This window comes from Nerophis ophidion, linkage group LG11 (assembly GCF_033978795.1).
Source record: "Nerophis ophidion isolate RoL-2023_Sa linkage group LG11, RoL_Noph_v1.0, whole genome shotgun sequence".
In the NCBI taxonomy this organism is placed as follows: domain Eukaryota; kingdom Metazoa; phylum Chordata; class Actinopteri; order Syngnathiformes; family Syngnathidae; genus Nerophis; species Nerophis ophidion.
In genome coordinates, this window is record NC_084621.1 from 33,701,695 (window position 1) to 33,715,559 (window position 13,865).

The window sequence follows — 13,865 nt, forward strand, 5'->3', positions numbered from 1 at the left end:
ATTTTTATGATTCATATTATTCACTGATGATAATTATATGTGTGTCTCTGAAGTAAATGGAAATTTGACAGATTTATAATCATATTTGAGTGACAGGTTGTATGATTATTTAAGTACACATCGTGGCCACTTAATATTGAATGTTTTTCTTTTTGTGTGGAAAAAAACAACCTTTTTTTATCCAAAACAAAACCAAATGATTTATGGGGGTTTATCTAGATATGTTCTAGATATGTTAATCACATCTTTAAAAAGTCAAACACTTAATTAAGGTTTGTATGTGTTTTAAAAAGAGGTTTTCATGTAATGAGTTTTTAGTGCATGTAACCAACCATAGCAAGTGTGTGTGTATGAGGCGGTGACGTTGGGTTTAGGGTAGCATGGGGGACCCTTCAGGAGTCTTGTGTGTTCTGAAAGTGGCCCAGAATTTGGTGCTACGCCCCTGCCTGGTTGTGTCAACAACCGCTTATGTAGACAAGGCCCAGCCACACTAAAGGGGACTCGCCATTAATGTGTCTCCCATGGTAGTTTACACCTGCTGCTCTTTTTTCTCAGATCGTGGAGTCTCTCTGGGTGGTAATGAGCAGGAACATAGGCCTCCTTATCTCCACGGCGACCACACTCATCACAGTGTTGTTCCACAGCGGCACTGCTCTGCTGAACTTTGTCCTCAGCCTGGTAAGAAGACCCCTCCAGTCTTGTGTCTGCAGCTGTTGCATTAAGTCATGTGATGTACTGCTTTGGTGCAGGTGATTTTCTTGACCACCCTCTTCTACCTGCTGAGCTCCAGCGAAGAGTCCTACAAACCCGTCAAGTGGGTCATCAGCCTGACCCCGCTATCCCAGCCGGGACCTTCGTCCAACATTGTTGGACAGTCTGTGGAGGAGGCCATCCGGTAGATATATATATCTTATTTATTTTTATCAAAGTAGATAGATGATAACTTGACTCTTGCCAGACCCTTGTAGTTCGCTGAGCTCCACACAAGGATCTAGGCTCGAAGGCATGGCAAACTCCTCCCAGATAGCAAAAAAGAATGAACCAATCAGGATCGCCAAGCGGGATTTCATAGATGGGAAGTAGACCGAAGCGACTGATTCAAACAACAATGGCGGCGCAGCCATCACTGCGTCGTATGCTATCATTGATTCTGCTATTGCAACTGTTTTCATGTATCTATCGAATATTAATTCTTTAAAAGATGAACTGTTTTGAAGGCATTTTTGGTGGCAAGGATGTTTTGGCTTTTCTTCCGACCGGGTTTGGATTTCCCAGCGTCGCTCTCATCAGCGTCACGGGTTGATTTGGATGTGAGTGGTTGAAGTAGGCCCCGCCTTCTGAAATACATCTCCTATTGAAAACTCTTAGATCCTTGTGAGGAGCTCAGCGAACTACAAGGATCTGGCTAGTGTTTGGATCCCACTGTATGCAAGATCTGAAGAGCATGGAAAAAAGCATTTCACTGTGGTGTAGTCTGCATGTGACAAATAAACTTGAACCTTGAGAGTGAGGTTAAATAGATGATGCCAATCTACAAACTAACTAACCATAATTCATTGTATTTAGCCATATTATTTTTTGTCACTCTTTATAGTTTGAATATCAATATTGAATATAGACTCACTGGCAAACACAATTCTACAGAAGTCTGTTTATTTATACTCATGTCATATCTATATTATTTTGTAAATCACATATTTCATACTGTTTTATACAACCATTGTAACTACATTTATCTACAGTTTTTTTTTTGTAATATCTCACATTATTTTGAAAATGTTTAATCATTTCTTGCCCTCAAACGTATTAGTTAATTACGACACAATAACTGTAATGGATTAGATTGATAGAATGCTTTTCTTGACACCCAAACTTCTTTACAGTGGAACTGAGAACCCATCATTCAACATACAAACAATACTATTACAAATCACGTAATTATTTGTGTAGCGTTTTGGTTAAGTTTTCTTTTTTATACTTTGTATTTTAATCACTATATATAATATATAAAATTACACAATTATAATATAGACAAAATCAATAGAAGGACAATCTGTAGAAAATGGATGGATATACAATCATAGCCAAATAGAAAAAATGTAAGTATCCATTATGGCAGTGGTCCCCAACCTTTTTGTATCCGCGGACCAGTCAATGCTAGAATCCTTTTTTTTTTTTTCTTTGTCATGAAAAAGAGAGGTTTTTGTGGTTGGTGCACTAATTGTAAGTTTATATTGTGTGTTTTATGTTGATTTAAAAAAAAAAAAAGTTTTATTTTTTTTATTTTTTTAATAAAAATGAATAAAAAATTATTCTGCGGACCGGTGGTTGGGGACCACTGCATTGGGGTATCATCCATCCATCCATCCATTTTCTACCGCTTATTCCCTTTCGGGGTCGCGGGGGGCGCTGGCGCCTATCTCAGCTACAATCGGGCGGAAGGCAGGGTACACCCTGGACAAGTCGCCACCTCATCGCAGGGCCAACACAGATAGACAACATTCACACTCACATTCACACACTGCGGCCAACTTAGTGTTGCCAATCAACCTATCCCCAGGTGCATGTCTTTGGAAGTGGGAGGAAGCCGGAGTACCCGGAGGGAATCCACGCATTCACGGGGAGAACATGCAAACTCCACACAGAAAGATCCCGAGCCTGGATTTGAACCCAGGACTGCAGGAACTTCGTATTGTGAGGCAGACGCACTAACCCCTCTGCCACCGTGAAGCATTAGGGTATTAATAATATAAAATAATGATACAATTATTTTATATTAAAATAATGATACAATTATTTTATATTAAGATAGGGCTGCAACTAACGATTATTTTGATAGTCAATTAGTCAACGATTATCTTAACGATTAGTCTACTAATCAGATAATAAAGTGTACACATTTTTAATGGCTCTTATTTTTCCCATCAACTTCTAATTGCAGCGTGTGCTTACGAACAACAAAGATGACTCATTTATTCAATGTCGACTAATCGTTGCAGCCCTAATTAAGATAAATAATATTTACAGTATATACAAACAATAATCATTAATTTCATCAATATTTTACATGCTATCATTTTTGAAATGTCACTATTGGTTATTTTTAATGGTTTTTAATTTAACTTGAAAGAACATGTCTACAAAAAAATGGAAAAATACTTGAAACAATTTTGTGTTTATAAAAAAATATTATTTTTTATAATATTATTACAATGTATTCATCTGTGTGTACATATGCGTGTGTGTTTTAGAGGTGTGTTTGATGCCTCTTTAAAGATGGCGGGCTTCTACGGGCTGTACACTTGGCTCACTCATACAGTCTTTGGTATCAACATCGTCTTCATTCCTTCAGGTGAGCATTTTCAGGGGAGAGGTTCCCGTGGTTCCTTTCCTGATTCTCCTCCCTCTTGTCGTCCAAAAAAGCTCTGGCCGCCATCCTGGGGGCGGTGCCTTTTTTGGGGACGTACTGGGCGGCCGTGCCCGCCGTGTGCGACCTGTGGTTGTCCCAGGGCGAAGGCGTGAAGGCCGTACTGCTGCTCGTCTGTCACCTGCTGCCCACTTACTTTGTTGACACCGCCATCTACTCCGATATCTCTGGGTGAGTATGGCCCACTTCATTAGGCACACCTGTCTGTATGAGGCAAACAACCACCAAGGTCTCTTAGTTAGTATTTTATTTTCACAGTGTGTGTGTGCGTGCGTGTTCTGGCAATGCTTACTTAATGGGGACATCTCTAAGTTTTACAGTCACCTTTAGGGGACCTCTGACGGTATGGGGACAAAAAAACAGGTCCCCTAAAGGGAAACCTTTTTAAATGATAGTCAGATCCATTCTGAAGATGCCTAAGTGATGTTTAAGCTTCAGCCCATAAAACATGTTTACTGGTTAGTTTGAGTGTGAGACAATTGCAAAGCAGCTCCCTCATCGAGCTGTAGCTGGTACATTTAGGTGGTTAAATTCCTATAACAGGACAGCTGTAGTGATGTATTCTGAGGATCATGTCATTTTTAATTGGAACTTTTTTTTTTAAATGGTCTTCAGTAGTCACGTACAAATTTGTGTGAATTATGCAAAATTATTTAAATTTGGTCCCCATGAACCATATCTGATAACTCTTTTACCCCAGTGTCCCCAGTAAAAATGATCAGCACATGACTTCATCAATCCAGAGATTTTAAGACGTCTATGAGCTAACTGGGCAGTGGCCATTTTATCCTAATTGTTTTTCATGCCTCCACAACCTGTAGAAAGGGTGGTCCCCACAAGTGATGATCAAAAACTTTGTCCCCATTCCAAATGATCACGTGTGTGTGTGTGTGTGTGTGTGTGTGTGTGTGTGTGTGTGTGTGTGTGTGTGTGTGTGTGTGTGTGTGTGTGTGTGTGTGTGTGTGTGTGTGTGTGTGTGTGTGTGTGTGTGTGTGTGTGTGTGTGTGTGTGTGTGTGTGTGTGTGTGTGTGTGTGTGTGTGTGTGTGTTCGTTCAGTGGCGGTCACCCTTACCTGACAGGGTTGGCGGTGGCGGGCGGAGCCTACTACCTCGGTCTGGAAGGTGCCATGATCGGTCCCATCCTCCTGTGCATCCTGGTGGTGGCGGCCAACATCTACAGCGCAATGCTGATGAGCCCCAACTCTGCGGCGCAGACACCGGTTCAGGCAGCCTGGCCTCAGCAAGGCATCAGGTTCAATTCCCACACTGCAACCGCCGCTGTAAAAGATGTCCCACTTTCAAGCATGTTTTTGTTTTTCTTTGTCCTCTTAAGGCTCTTTCCTGATTCCACCCCCTCCGTGCTGAAGAAGAGCAGCGACTGAGAACAAAACGGGTAAAACATCACCTGATGCAAAAACCTCCTCGTTTTGCGGGGTCCAGCAAGATGGCGCCTGAGGAAGACAGCGTCACACACGACTGTTTACCCACAATGCTCGGCTGTATGTCGCTCTGAGCAAGACGCTGCCTGTTGCTGTCAATCAACAAGACGTAAGTTGACAACCTCAAGCCGAATACTGATATTAATACTTTTATAACGCTACAATCACACTCATTAAACCTAAACACGCCACAGGATTAGTATCCTCCACACACACACCTACACGTTGAAAGCAAAACTTTCCATGGGAATTTTATTATTATTATTATTTTTTTTTTTTTTCAAAACACATTTGTCACTTGTTGTAAATGAATGCTGTTAAGACATTTTTAACAACCATTTTCATTTGTAGATTAACAAAATATCGAAATGAATTTTGTCTAAAATATTGATAAATATATAATAATATAGATGATTTAATAGAAAGACGTTGGTTGAGCAGCTGGCTAGAAACTTGAGGGTTCCGGGTTTGAGCCCCGCTTCCGCCATCCCTGTCACTGCCGTTGTGTCCTCGTGCAAGACACTTCGCCACCCACACTGGTTTAACAGTAGCTTAAAAATGTAGATAATGGGTTTCTCCGTGTAAAGCGCTTTGAATCTGTAGAAAAAAACATTATATAAATATAAAAAAAATGCCATTACTGCTACTACACTAATATTAAATACATACAGTATTTTATATTAGTAGTACAAATATTGGTTCATGTATTGAATCGTATGTTAAACTATAAAATTTACCTTATAAAGTACAAATGTTTTACTCAACCAAGATGATAATATATAATGTACATGTTGATTTATTTCAGTACATTTATAGGCATAATTTAAATTCTGTAAATTTGCAGTGTAATTCTCAACGTTCCCATGGAATGTTTACAGTCATATGACACTAATAGAGCCGAGTTGACACAATTTTGCTTCACCAGGCTCGGTTGCCACGATTACATTGTTTCAATTTCTTAAAGAAGCAGTAAGGAACTTTGTGTGAGTGACATTCATTACAGGTCAAGTGTTAAAATGTATTTTTTTTTCATGTTTTGTTTTTGCTACTGCTGCTGTTATTTCCAAATGACTGGTTAAGTATGCACTGATTATTAAACACCGTTGTAATAATATCATGTTACTTTGTGTTCATCATATTTGTCATCACTTTCCTGAAGTAAAACATTTTAAAACCTTATGGAACTATTTTGACAATAGATTGAATTTTTAATAATGATTTACACATAAAAACAAAATAAATACACACAATCCAAGTTATTGTTTATTTCAGTTAAAATATAATCGGTCAAAATTATTAATGAGGTTTTTTTATGTAAACATTTTATAATTATTAGGAATACTCAAATGTATATTTTCTATTTAAAAAAACTAAATAATTTAATATAAATGTAAAAAAATTAATTTTCATATTTGATCAATAATTAAAAATATGTATTAAAACAATATATCGATAAAGTATTAAAGTATTCACAGGGTGTACACCGCCTTCCGTCCGATAGTAGCTGAGATAGGCTCCAGCGCCCCCTGCGATCCCAAAAGGAATAACAATTAAAAAGCTCAATTTCCAAATATTGTATAACATTTAGGAATATAAAAGTTATAAACATAAATAACAAATAAAATATTACCTAAACTCTGAAATTATTTGTTTTATGTATACAATAGTTAATCCGTAATTGTCATTTGTTCCATATTTTTGGTGTACAAGAAACGTTCTATTATAGTTGCATACATTTTTTTCCATGTGAGTTGTTTTATTTCAAGTGCAATGAAAGAAGTGAAACATTAGCAGTGAGAAAGTGTAGAAGTTAAAAATGTACAGCAGTAAGGTAAAAATATATACGGTAACATCAATAATGCAAATATCTAACAATACATAATAGAGTGTACGGAACCAAAGATCATTAAATATTTACAATGTGGGTGCAAAAACAATGTCTGAAATTTCTTGCAGTGAATTATTAATCGAATGTAGTTGGAAATCTTTTGTGGAGCCTCAGAAATATGTCCAAGTTGTTCATAGTATGGTCATAAAAGATTTACAATATTCTCTGTTAAGAAAAAAAGCAACGCATTTATTTTTTTTAAGACATTTTAATCAAAATGTTGCAAATGTATTTTTTTTTTAAGGTTGTCTTTTTATTAAGTGGTATATTTTTTTGTTATCTTCTTAAAAAATATTTTTGAAAGACCACACATTTTATAATTGTATTCCCTAATCAAAAAAATTGTACGAAATATATTTTAAAAATATGAAACAAACATTGTTTACATTTGGATTTATTTCTGGAAAGGGGTAACGTTTAGGTTTGTTGTAGTCGTGTTTGGGTGGAGGTTACACTGAACCAGTGTGACATAATTCATAACCATACATTTAAGGCTGGTACAAACATAATAACAATGTACATATAACAATACAATAACAATGTAAACCTGAAGAGATGTATTATCTGTTAAAGGGCGCACACACAAATATACAAAACCAGTTTTGATCTGTATCTGTGGTGTGTTCCAATAATGTTAATATACGCACACCCAAGAAATAGAAAATGACAAGAGGAGTTTCTGGGACGCTTTTTGAAACTTCAGAAGTAAAAAGGTACAAATTGTGGGACAGAGTTAACACAAACTTTATTATCTACTGAGCTAATCTACAAAACCAGTGAAGTTGGCACGTTGTGTAAATCGTAAATAAAAACAAAATACAATGATTTGCAATTCCTTTTCAACTTCTATTCAATTGAATATACTGCAAAGACAATATATTTAATGTTCGAACTGGTAAAATTTATTTTTTGCCAATATTAGCTCATTTGGAAGTCGATGCCTGCAACATGTTTCTAAAAAGCTGGCACAAGTTGCAAAAAAGACTGAGAAAGTTGAGGAATGCTCATCAAATACTTATTTGGAACATCCCACAGGTGAACAGACTAATTGGGAACAGGTGGGTGCCATGATTGGGTATAAAAGCAGCTTCCACAAAATGCTCAGTCATTCACAAACAAGGATGGGGTGAGGGTCACCACTTTGTCAACAAATGTGCGAGCAAATTGTCAAGCGGTTTAAGAACAACATTTCTCAACGGGCTACTGCAAGGAATTTAGAGATTTCACCATCTGCGGTCCGTAATAACATCAAAAGGTTCAGAGAATCTGGAGAAATCACTGCACGTAAGCAGCAATGCACGTGACCTTGCATCCCTGCATCAAAAACCGACATCAGTGTGTAAATGATATCACCACATGGGCTCAGGAACACTTCAGAAAAAACACTGTCAGTAACTACTGTTGGTCGCTACATCTGTAAGGGAACGTTAAAGGCCTACTGAAACCCACTACTACCAACCACGCAGTCTGATAGTTTATATATCAATGATGAAATAATAACACTGCAACACATGCCAATACGGCCTTTTTAGTTTACTAAATTGCAATTTTAATTTTCCCGCGAAGTGTCGTGTTGAAAATGTCGCGGTATGATGACGCGTGCGTTTGACGTCTCTGGTTGTAGCGGACATTATTTTCCAGCCCGATCCAAGCTATAAGTAGTCTGCTTTAATCGCATAATTACACAGTATTCTGGACATCTGTGTTGCTGAATATTTTGCAATTTGTTAAATCAATATTGAAGAAGTCAAGGTAGAAAGATGGAGGGAGGAAGGTTTTAGCCTTTAGCCACACAAACACACGGTATTTTCCTTGTTTAAAATTCCCGAATGTGAAGCTTTACTATGGATCAGAGCGGTCAAGCAAATATGGATCCCAACCAAATGTCAACCGGCAGTTTTCGGTGAGAAAATTGTGGTAATAAGACAGCTCTTACCAGAGACACCAGCGGAGCTTCGTCCTGCTGCAGCGCGTGACTTCCCTCAGAGACTCTGGCGTCAACACACCCGTGGCCACACCCCTCTGACTTTCAGGTACTGTATAATCTCACTAAAAAAATAGGCAGATAAGGGATTTTCCAGAATTATCCTAGTAAATGTGTCTAATAACATCTGAATCGCTCCCACTGCAATCGCCTTTTTTTCCTTTTTTTTTTCTCTAGTCCTTCACTCTGAATTTCCTAATCCATGAATCTTTCATCCTCGCTCAAATTAATGGGGAAATTGTCGCTTTCTCGGTCCGAATAGCTCTAGCTGCTGCTGGCTATGATTGCAAACGATGTGAGGAGCCCTACAACCCGTGACGTCACGCGCACATCGTCTGCTACTTCCGGTAAAGGCAAGGCTTTTTTATTAGCGATCAAAAGTTGCGAACTTTATTGTCGATGTTCTCTACTAAATCCTTTCAGCAAAAATATGGAAATATCGCGAAATGATCAATTATGACACATAGATTGGACCTGCTATCCCGGTTTAAATAAGAAAATCTAATTTTAGTAGTCCTTTAAAACGCTACCACGGAAAGTGAAAGCCATTTATCAACAACACCCAGAAACAATGCTTGGCCCGAGCTCATTTAAGATGGACTGATGCAAAGTGGAAAAGTGTTCTGTGTTCTGTAGAGTTCAAATTGTTTTTGGAAACTGTGTCCTCCGGACCAAAGAGGAAAAGCACAATCTGGATTGTTCTAGGCGCAAAGTTCAAAAGCCAGCATCTGTGATGGTATGGGGAAGTATTATTGCCCAAGGCACGGGTAACTTACACATCTGTGAAGGCACCGGTAATGCTGAATGTTCCATACAGGTTTTGGAGCGACATATGTTGTCATCCAAGCAACGTTATCATGGACGTACCTACTTATTTCAGCAAGACAATGCCAAGCCACATCTTGCATGTTACAACAGCGTGGCTTCATACTAAAAGAGTGCAGGTACTAGACTGGCCTGCCTGTAGTCCAGACCTGTCTCCCATTGAAAATGTGTGGCGCAATACGAAGCCTGAAATACGACAACGGAGACCCAGGACTGTTGAACAACTTAATTCCAAAATAATTCCATCTGAAAAGCTTCAGAAATTGGTCTCCTCAGTTCCCAAACGTTTACTGAGTGTTGTTAGCATCGCTAGCAGAGGGGCTGAACAGCTTTTTTGCTCGCTTTGAGACATCACAATCAGTCACAGCCACACAACCCCCAGCCCTCCCAAACCCCGCAGCCCCCCCACACTCACTCTTGAGGAGCACGAGGTCAGGCGGGTGCTCAAGGCAGTGAACCCCAGGACGGGTCCAGACGGTGTTCCCGGGTAGGTGCTTAAAGCATGTGCTGACCAGCTCTCCTACATTATCACCATCCTCTTCAACCTCTCCTTGGCACAAGCACTCATCCCACCCTGCCTCAAATCCACCACAATTATCCCAGTACCCAAGAAAGCTGCCACAAACAACCTCAATGACTATCGCCCAGTAGCACTCACACCTGTCATCATGAAGTGCTTCAAGAGGCTGGTCCTCCACCACATCCAAGCCTGCCTCCACCCCACCCTAGACCCACAGTAGTTTGCCTACCGGCCAAACAGCTCCACGGATGACTCCATATCCATGGCTCTCGACTCCACACTGAGCCACTTGGAACACCGGGGGAGCTATGTCAGGATGCTTTTCATTGACTATAGCTCCGCCTTCAATACCATCATTCCAGACATCCTGGTCACCAAACTGCTGGATTTAGACCTCCCCTCACCCACCTGTCTTTGAATTAAGGACTTCCTGACCAACCGACCTCAGACAGTAAAACTTGGCCCACATCTCTCCTCCCCCGCACACTCAGCATCGGCTCTCCACAGGGCTGTGTGCCGAGCCCTTTGCTGTATACCTTCTACACCCATGACTGTAGTCCAGCCCACTCGGAGATCACTATCATCAAGTTCGCCGATAACACAACGGTGGTGGGCCCCATTATAGGGGGGGATGAGTCTGCATACAGAGATGAGGTCCTGAAACTATCAGCATGGTGTTCAGTGAATAATCTGGCACTGAACACCACAAAAACCAAGGAACTCATCTTTGACTTCAGGAAAAACACTGCAGACCCCACCCCCCTCTACATCAACGGCGAGGAGGTGGAGAGAGTCAACTCCTTCAAGTTCCTCGGCACCCTCATATCTGCTGACCTGTCCTGGACCCAAAATACAACTGCAGTCATCCGGAAGGCCCAGCGGAGACTCCACTTCGTGAGGGTGCTGAGGAAGAACAAACTGGAGAGGCAGCTGATGGTGACCTTCTACCGTTTGGCTGTCGAGAGCCTGCTGACGTACTGCATAACAGTGTGGTACGCCAGCTGCACTGAAGCAGACAAACAGGCGATTCAGAGGGTCATAAAGTCTGCACAAAAAATCTTCGGCTGTCCCCTGCCCTCCCTGAAGGATTTACACAACTCCAGTTGCCTCAACGGAGCAAAAAACATTACCAAGGACAGCACACACGAGGGCGTATACGTATGTGACTTATGACGTGATAGTTTGTGACGTGTGGAAGTTTGTGCGCTCGCTGTCTGTGAGAATGAGACACAAGAAGGAGTGAGAAGAGCCTGTAGTGTAATGCCCGCAGCTAAAAGCAACTGCGTGAGAAATTACACTCAAATATTACGATAGTTATTTTCTATATCGCAGAGAGACAAACCGGCGATATCTTGCGTTTATTAATGTATCGCCCAGCCCTAGTTTTGTGTAAAGATGTCAACATTCAAGCATAGCAAGGCATGCCCCCATTCTCTCAAGTCTTCATTGGCTTCCAGTCAAAATTCACATTGAGTTTAAGATTTTAGTCCTGACTTGGATGGTTTTGTGGAGGGGGCGTGGCTTGCGGGTCTGCCGCGGAACGGAGTGTGCCAGGACCGGCCTCGAAGACAGTGACAGGTGAGTAGATGGCTCAGGTGGGCCTTGTTATCTGATCACCTGTTGCCTTTATTAGCAGCAGCCGTGATGAGACACGTGGTTGGAGCTGGAGAGAGAGTGCGAGAGAGAGAGTGAGAGCGAGACACAAACTGAGAAAAACATTTTGCTGGAAAGCAGAACACTCACACCTTGTGAGGAAAAATATAACAGTGTTGTAACCCTGATCCGGGCTCTTGTGGCTATGTTTGGTGGTACGAGGAACCCACTGGAGGGCAACCTCCACAGGTATGTATCGCTGATTTGTTGTGCCCCTTCACATCCGGCCAGGGGCTTCTAAAGACCCCTAAAACTAATTGTTAAACCCTGGGAGACCTGGCATTCCAGGCTGTAGCTCCCAGATCCTGGAATGACGTGCACCAGTTCCTTTGTGAGCTCGACTGGGATGACTCATAAAACATTTGAAGACTTTGTTTTTCAGAAAAGCTTTTCGTTAAAGGATTAATATTATCCTTTTTATGAATCTGTCCCTGTGGTTTTAATGTCATTGTACCGCCCGATTGTAGCTGAGATAGGCGCCAGCGCCCCCCGCAACCCCGAAAGGGAATAAGCGGTAGAAAATAAATGGATGGATGGATGTTTAACTTCTCGTGATATTTAGCTGTGGAAAAAGGCTTCATAAATAAAATAGCACCACATTCTTCTGGACTCCCATGCCACTGCCTCACATGCACACACTTTGCTATGTTTACATGCGCTGAGATAATTATTGCATTCAAGTAGCTTTTTACACAAACCGTCATTATGTTTTGGAATAATTTCATCCTATAACCTGTCATTATTGACATAAATATGATTGTAAATCTGTCAAGTTTTCCGTTACTTCAGAGTATAGATGAGCTGATACTCATACTGCACATAATTGTAATCAGTGATTTCTAATAAGAAATTATTATTTTAGTATACAGTAAGAAGGGGATTCAAATGGCCCAAATTTGTCCGAATTTACCTGACACATGAAATGTGAAGAATTTGAGCCATGCACTATCCACTTTGGCCGTCAGAAGGCAGTACAGTTTTGAATATTTTAAGATGTTTTTTGGGGCAATTCCAACTTTGACCACAGCATCAGTTGCTATGTAGAGTGGTGTTTTCCACCATTTGCAGTAGACTGCATTGCAAAATGATTACCCTTACCTACTCCCTCTTCCTTTTACGTGATATCCACCCCCAGAAATGGGGCCATATGATTCTCTTCCCTACTGTATTAGTGCATCTCATGGGAATTAAGTCTCCTGTCTTTAAAAAATAGCAATAGCTCTGTTTCTAACTTTAATCATTGAACTCACCAGAGTTATGTGCAATGAGATGTAAAAGTTAAAAGTTTAACATACATTTCTCTTCAAAAATAAATATTTGTATCAGTCTTTTATCACTTTATTCTTGTTCCAAAAATATTGGGGCTGTATGTAAATTCTTCAAGCTTTGATGGCTGTATGACGTCTGTGTTGAGTGAAGCGTTCAAAGCTATCCAGGTTGGACAAATATCTTATTTTCGATAAGTGTGTTGAACGTAGTCTTAGACATTCCTAATTTGATTTAATGAAGCAACCTTTTTATTTCACTTTCACGAGCATATTCATTTTATAACATTTAAATTGTAGGCAAAAAAAAATCTAACTTTAAATAAATGATAAATGGGTTGTACTTATATAGCGCTTTTCTACCTTCAACGTACTCAAAGCGCTTTGACACTACTTCCACATTTACCCATTCACACACACATTCACACACTGATGGAGGGAGCTGCCATGCAAGGCCAACCAGCACCCATCAGGAGCAAGTGTGAAGTGCCTTACTCAGGACACAACGGACGTGACGAGGTTGGTTCCAGGTGGGATCTGAACCAGTGACCCCCGGGTTGCGCACGGCCACTCTACCACTGCGCCACGCCGTCCCTTTACAACCTCTTGCACACATTTCCCCTACACTTCGACACCCCTGGTGCAAGTGCTTTCAAAAATAAATAAATCCTACATTTGTCATGTGAAAAATAGATGGATGGATGGAACTTGTATTTTAAATAATATGCAAAAATATTTAGTGTAACGATTGTGAAAGATTCCTTTCATGGATTCATACACATGCGCAGATGCAAGGGACATCCAATTACGTTTGTGTTCTCCATTTTGCTAAGTAAAGTGAATGTCTGTTCAAAAAAAAAGACTG

At 40.4% G+C, this 13,865-nt stretch overlaps 1 protein-coding gene across 5 annotated transcripts in view; it reads left to right on the forward strand.

Annotated features, from left to right (window-relative positions):
- The window catches only part of tmem245 (transmembrane protein 245), a 32,642-nt gene extending 26,660 nt beyond the window's left edge, over window positions 1-5,982 (forward strand). For 2 of the 5 annotated variants that reach the window (XM_061915708.1, XM_061915709.1), the window contains 6 exons: window positions 556-678; window positions 750-895; window positions 3,252-3,352; window positions 3,424-3,598; window positions 4,484-4,678; window positions 4,760-5,982. In XM_061915708.1, coding sequence (XP_061771692.1) covers window positions 556-678; window positions 750-895; window positions 3,252-3,352; window positions 3,424-3,598; window positions 4,484-4,678; window positions 4,760-4,808 — 789 coding nt within the window. In that variant the 3' untranslated portion in view covers window positions 4,809-5,982. Of the gene's footprint in view, window positions 1-555; window positions 679-749; window positions 896-958; window positions 2,513-2,560; window positions 2,761-3,251; window positions 3,353-3,423; window positions 3,599-4,483; window positions 4,679-4,759 lie in introns of those variants that run through there. The other 3 variants (XR_009808809.1, XM_061915710.1, XM_061915711.1) reach the window with 3 other exon arrangements.
- The last annotated feature ends 7,883 nt before the right edge of the window (window positions 5,983-13,865 follow it).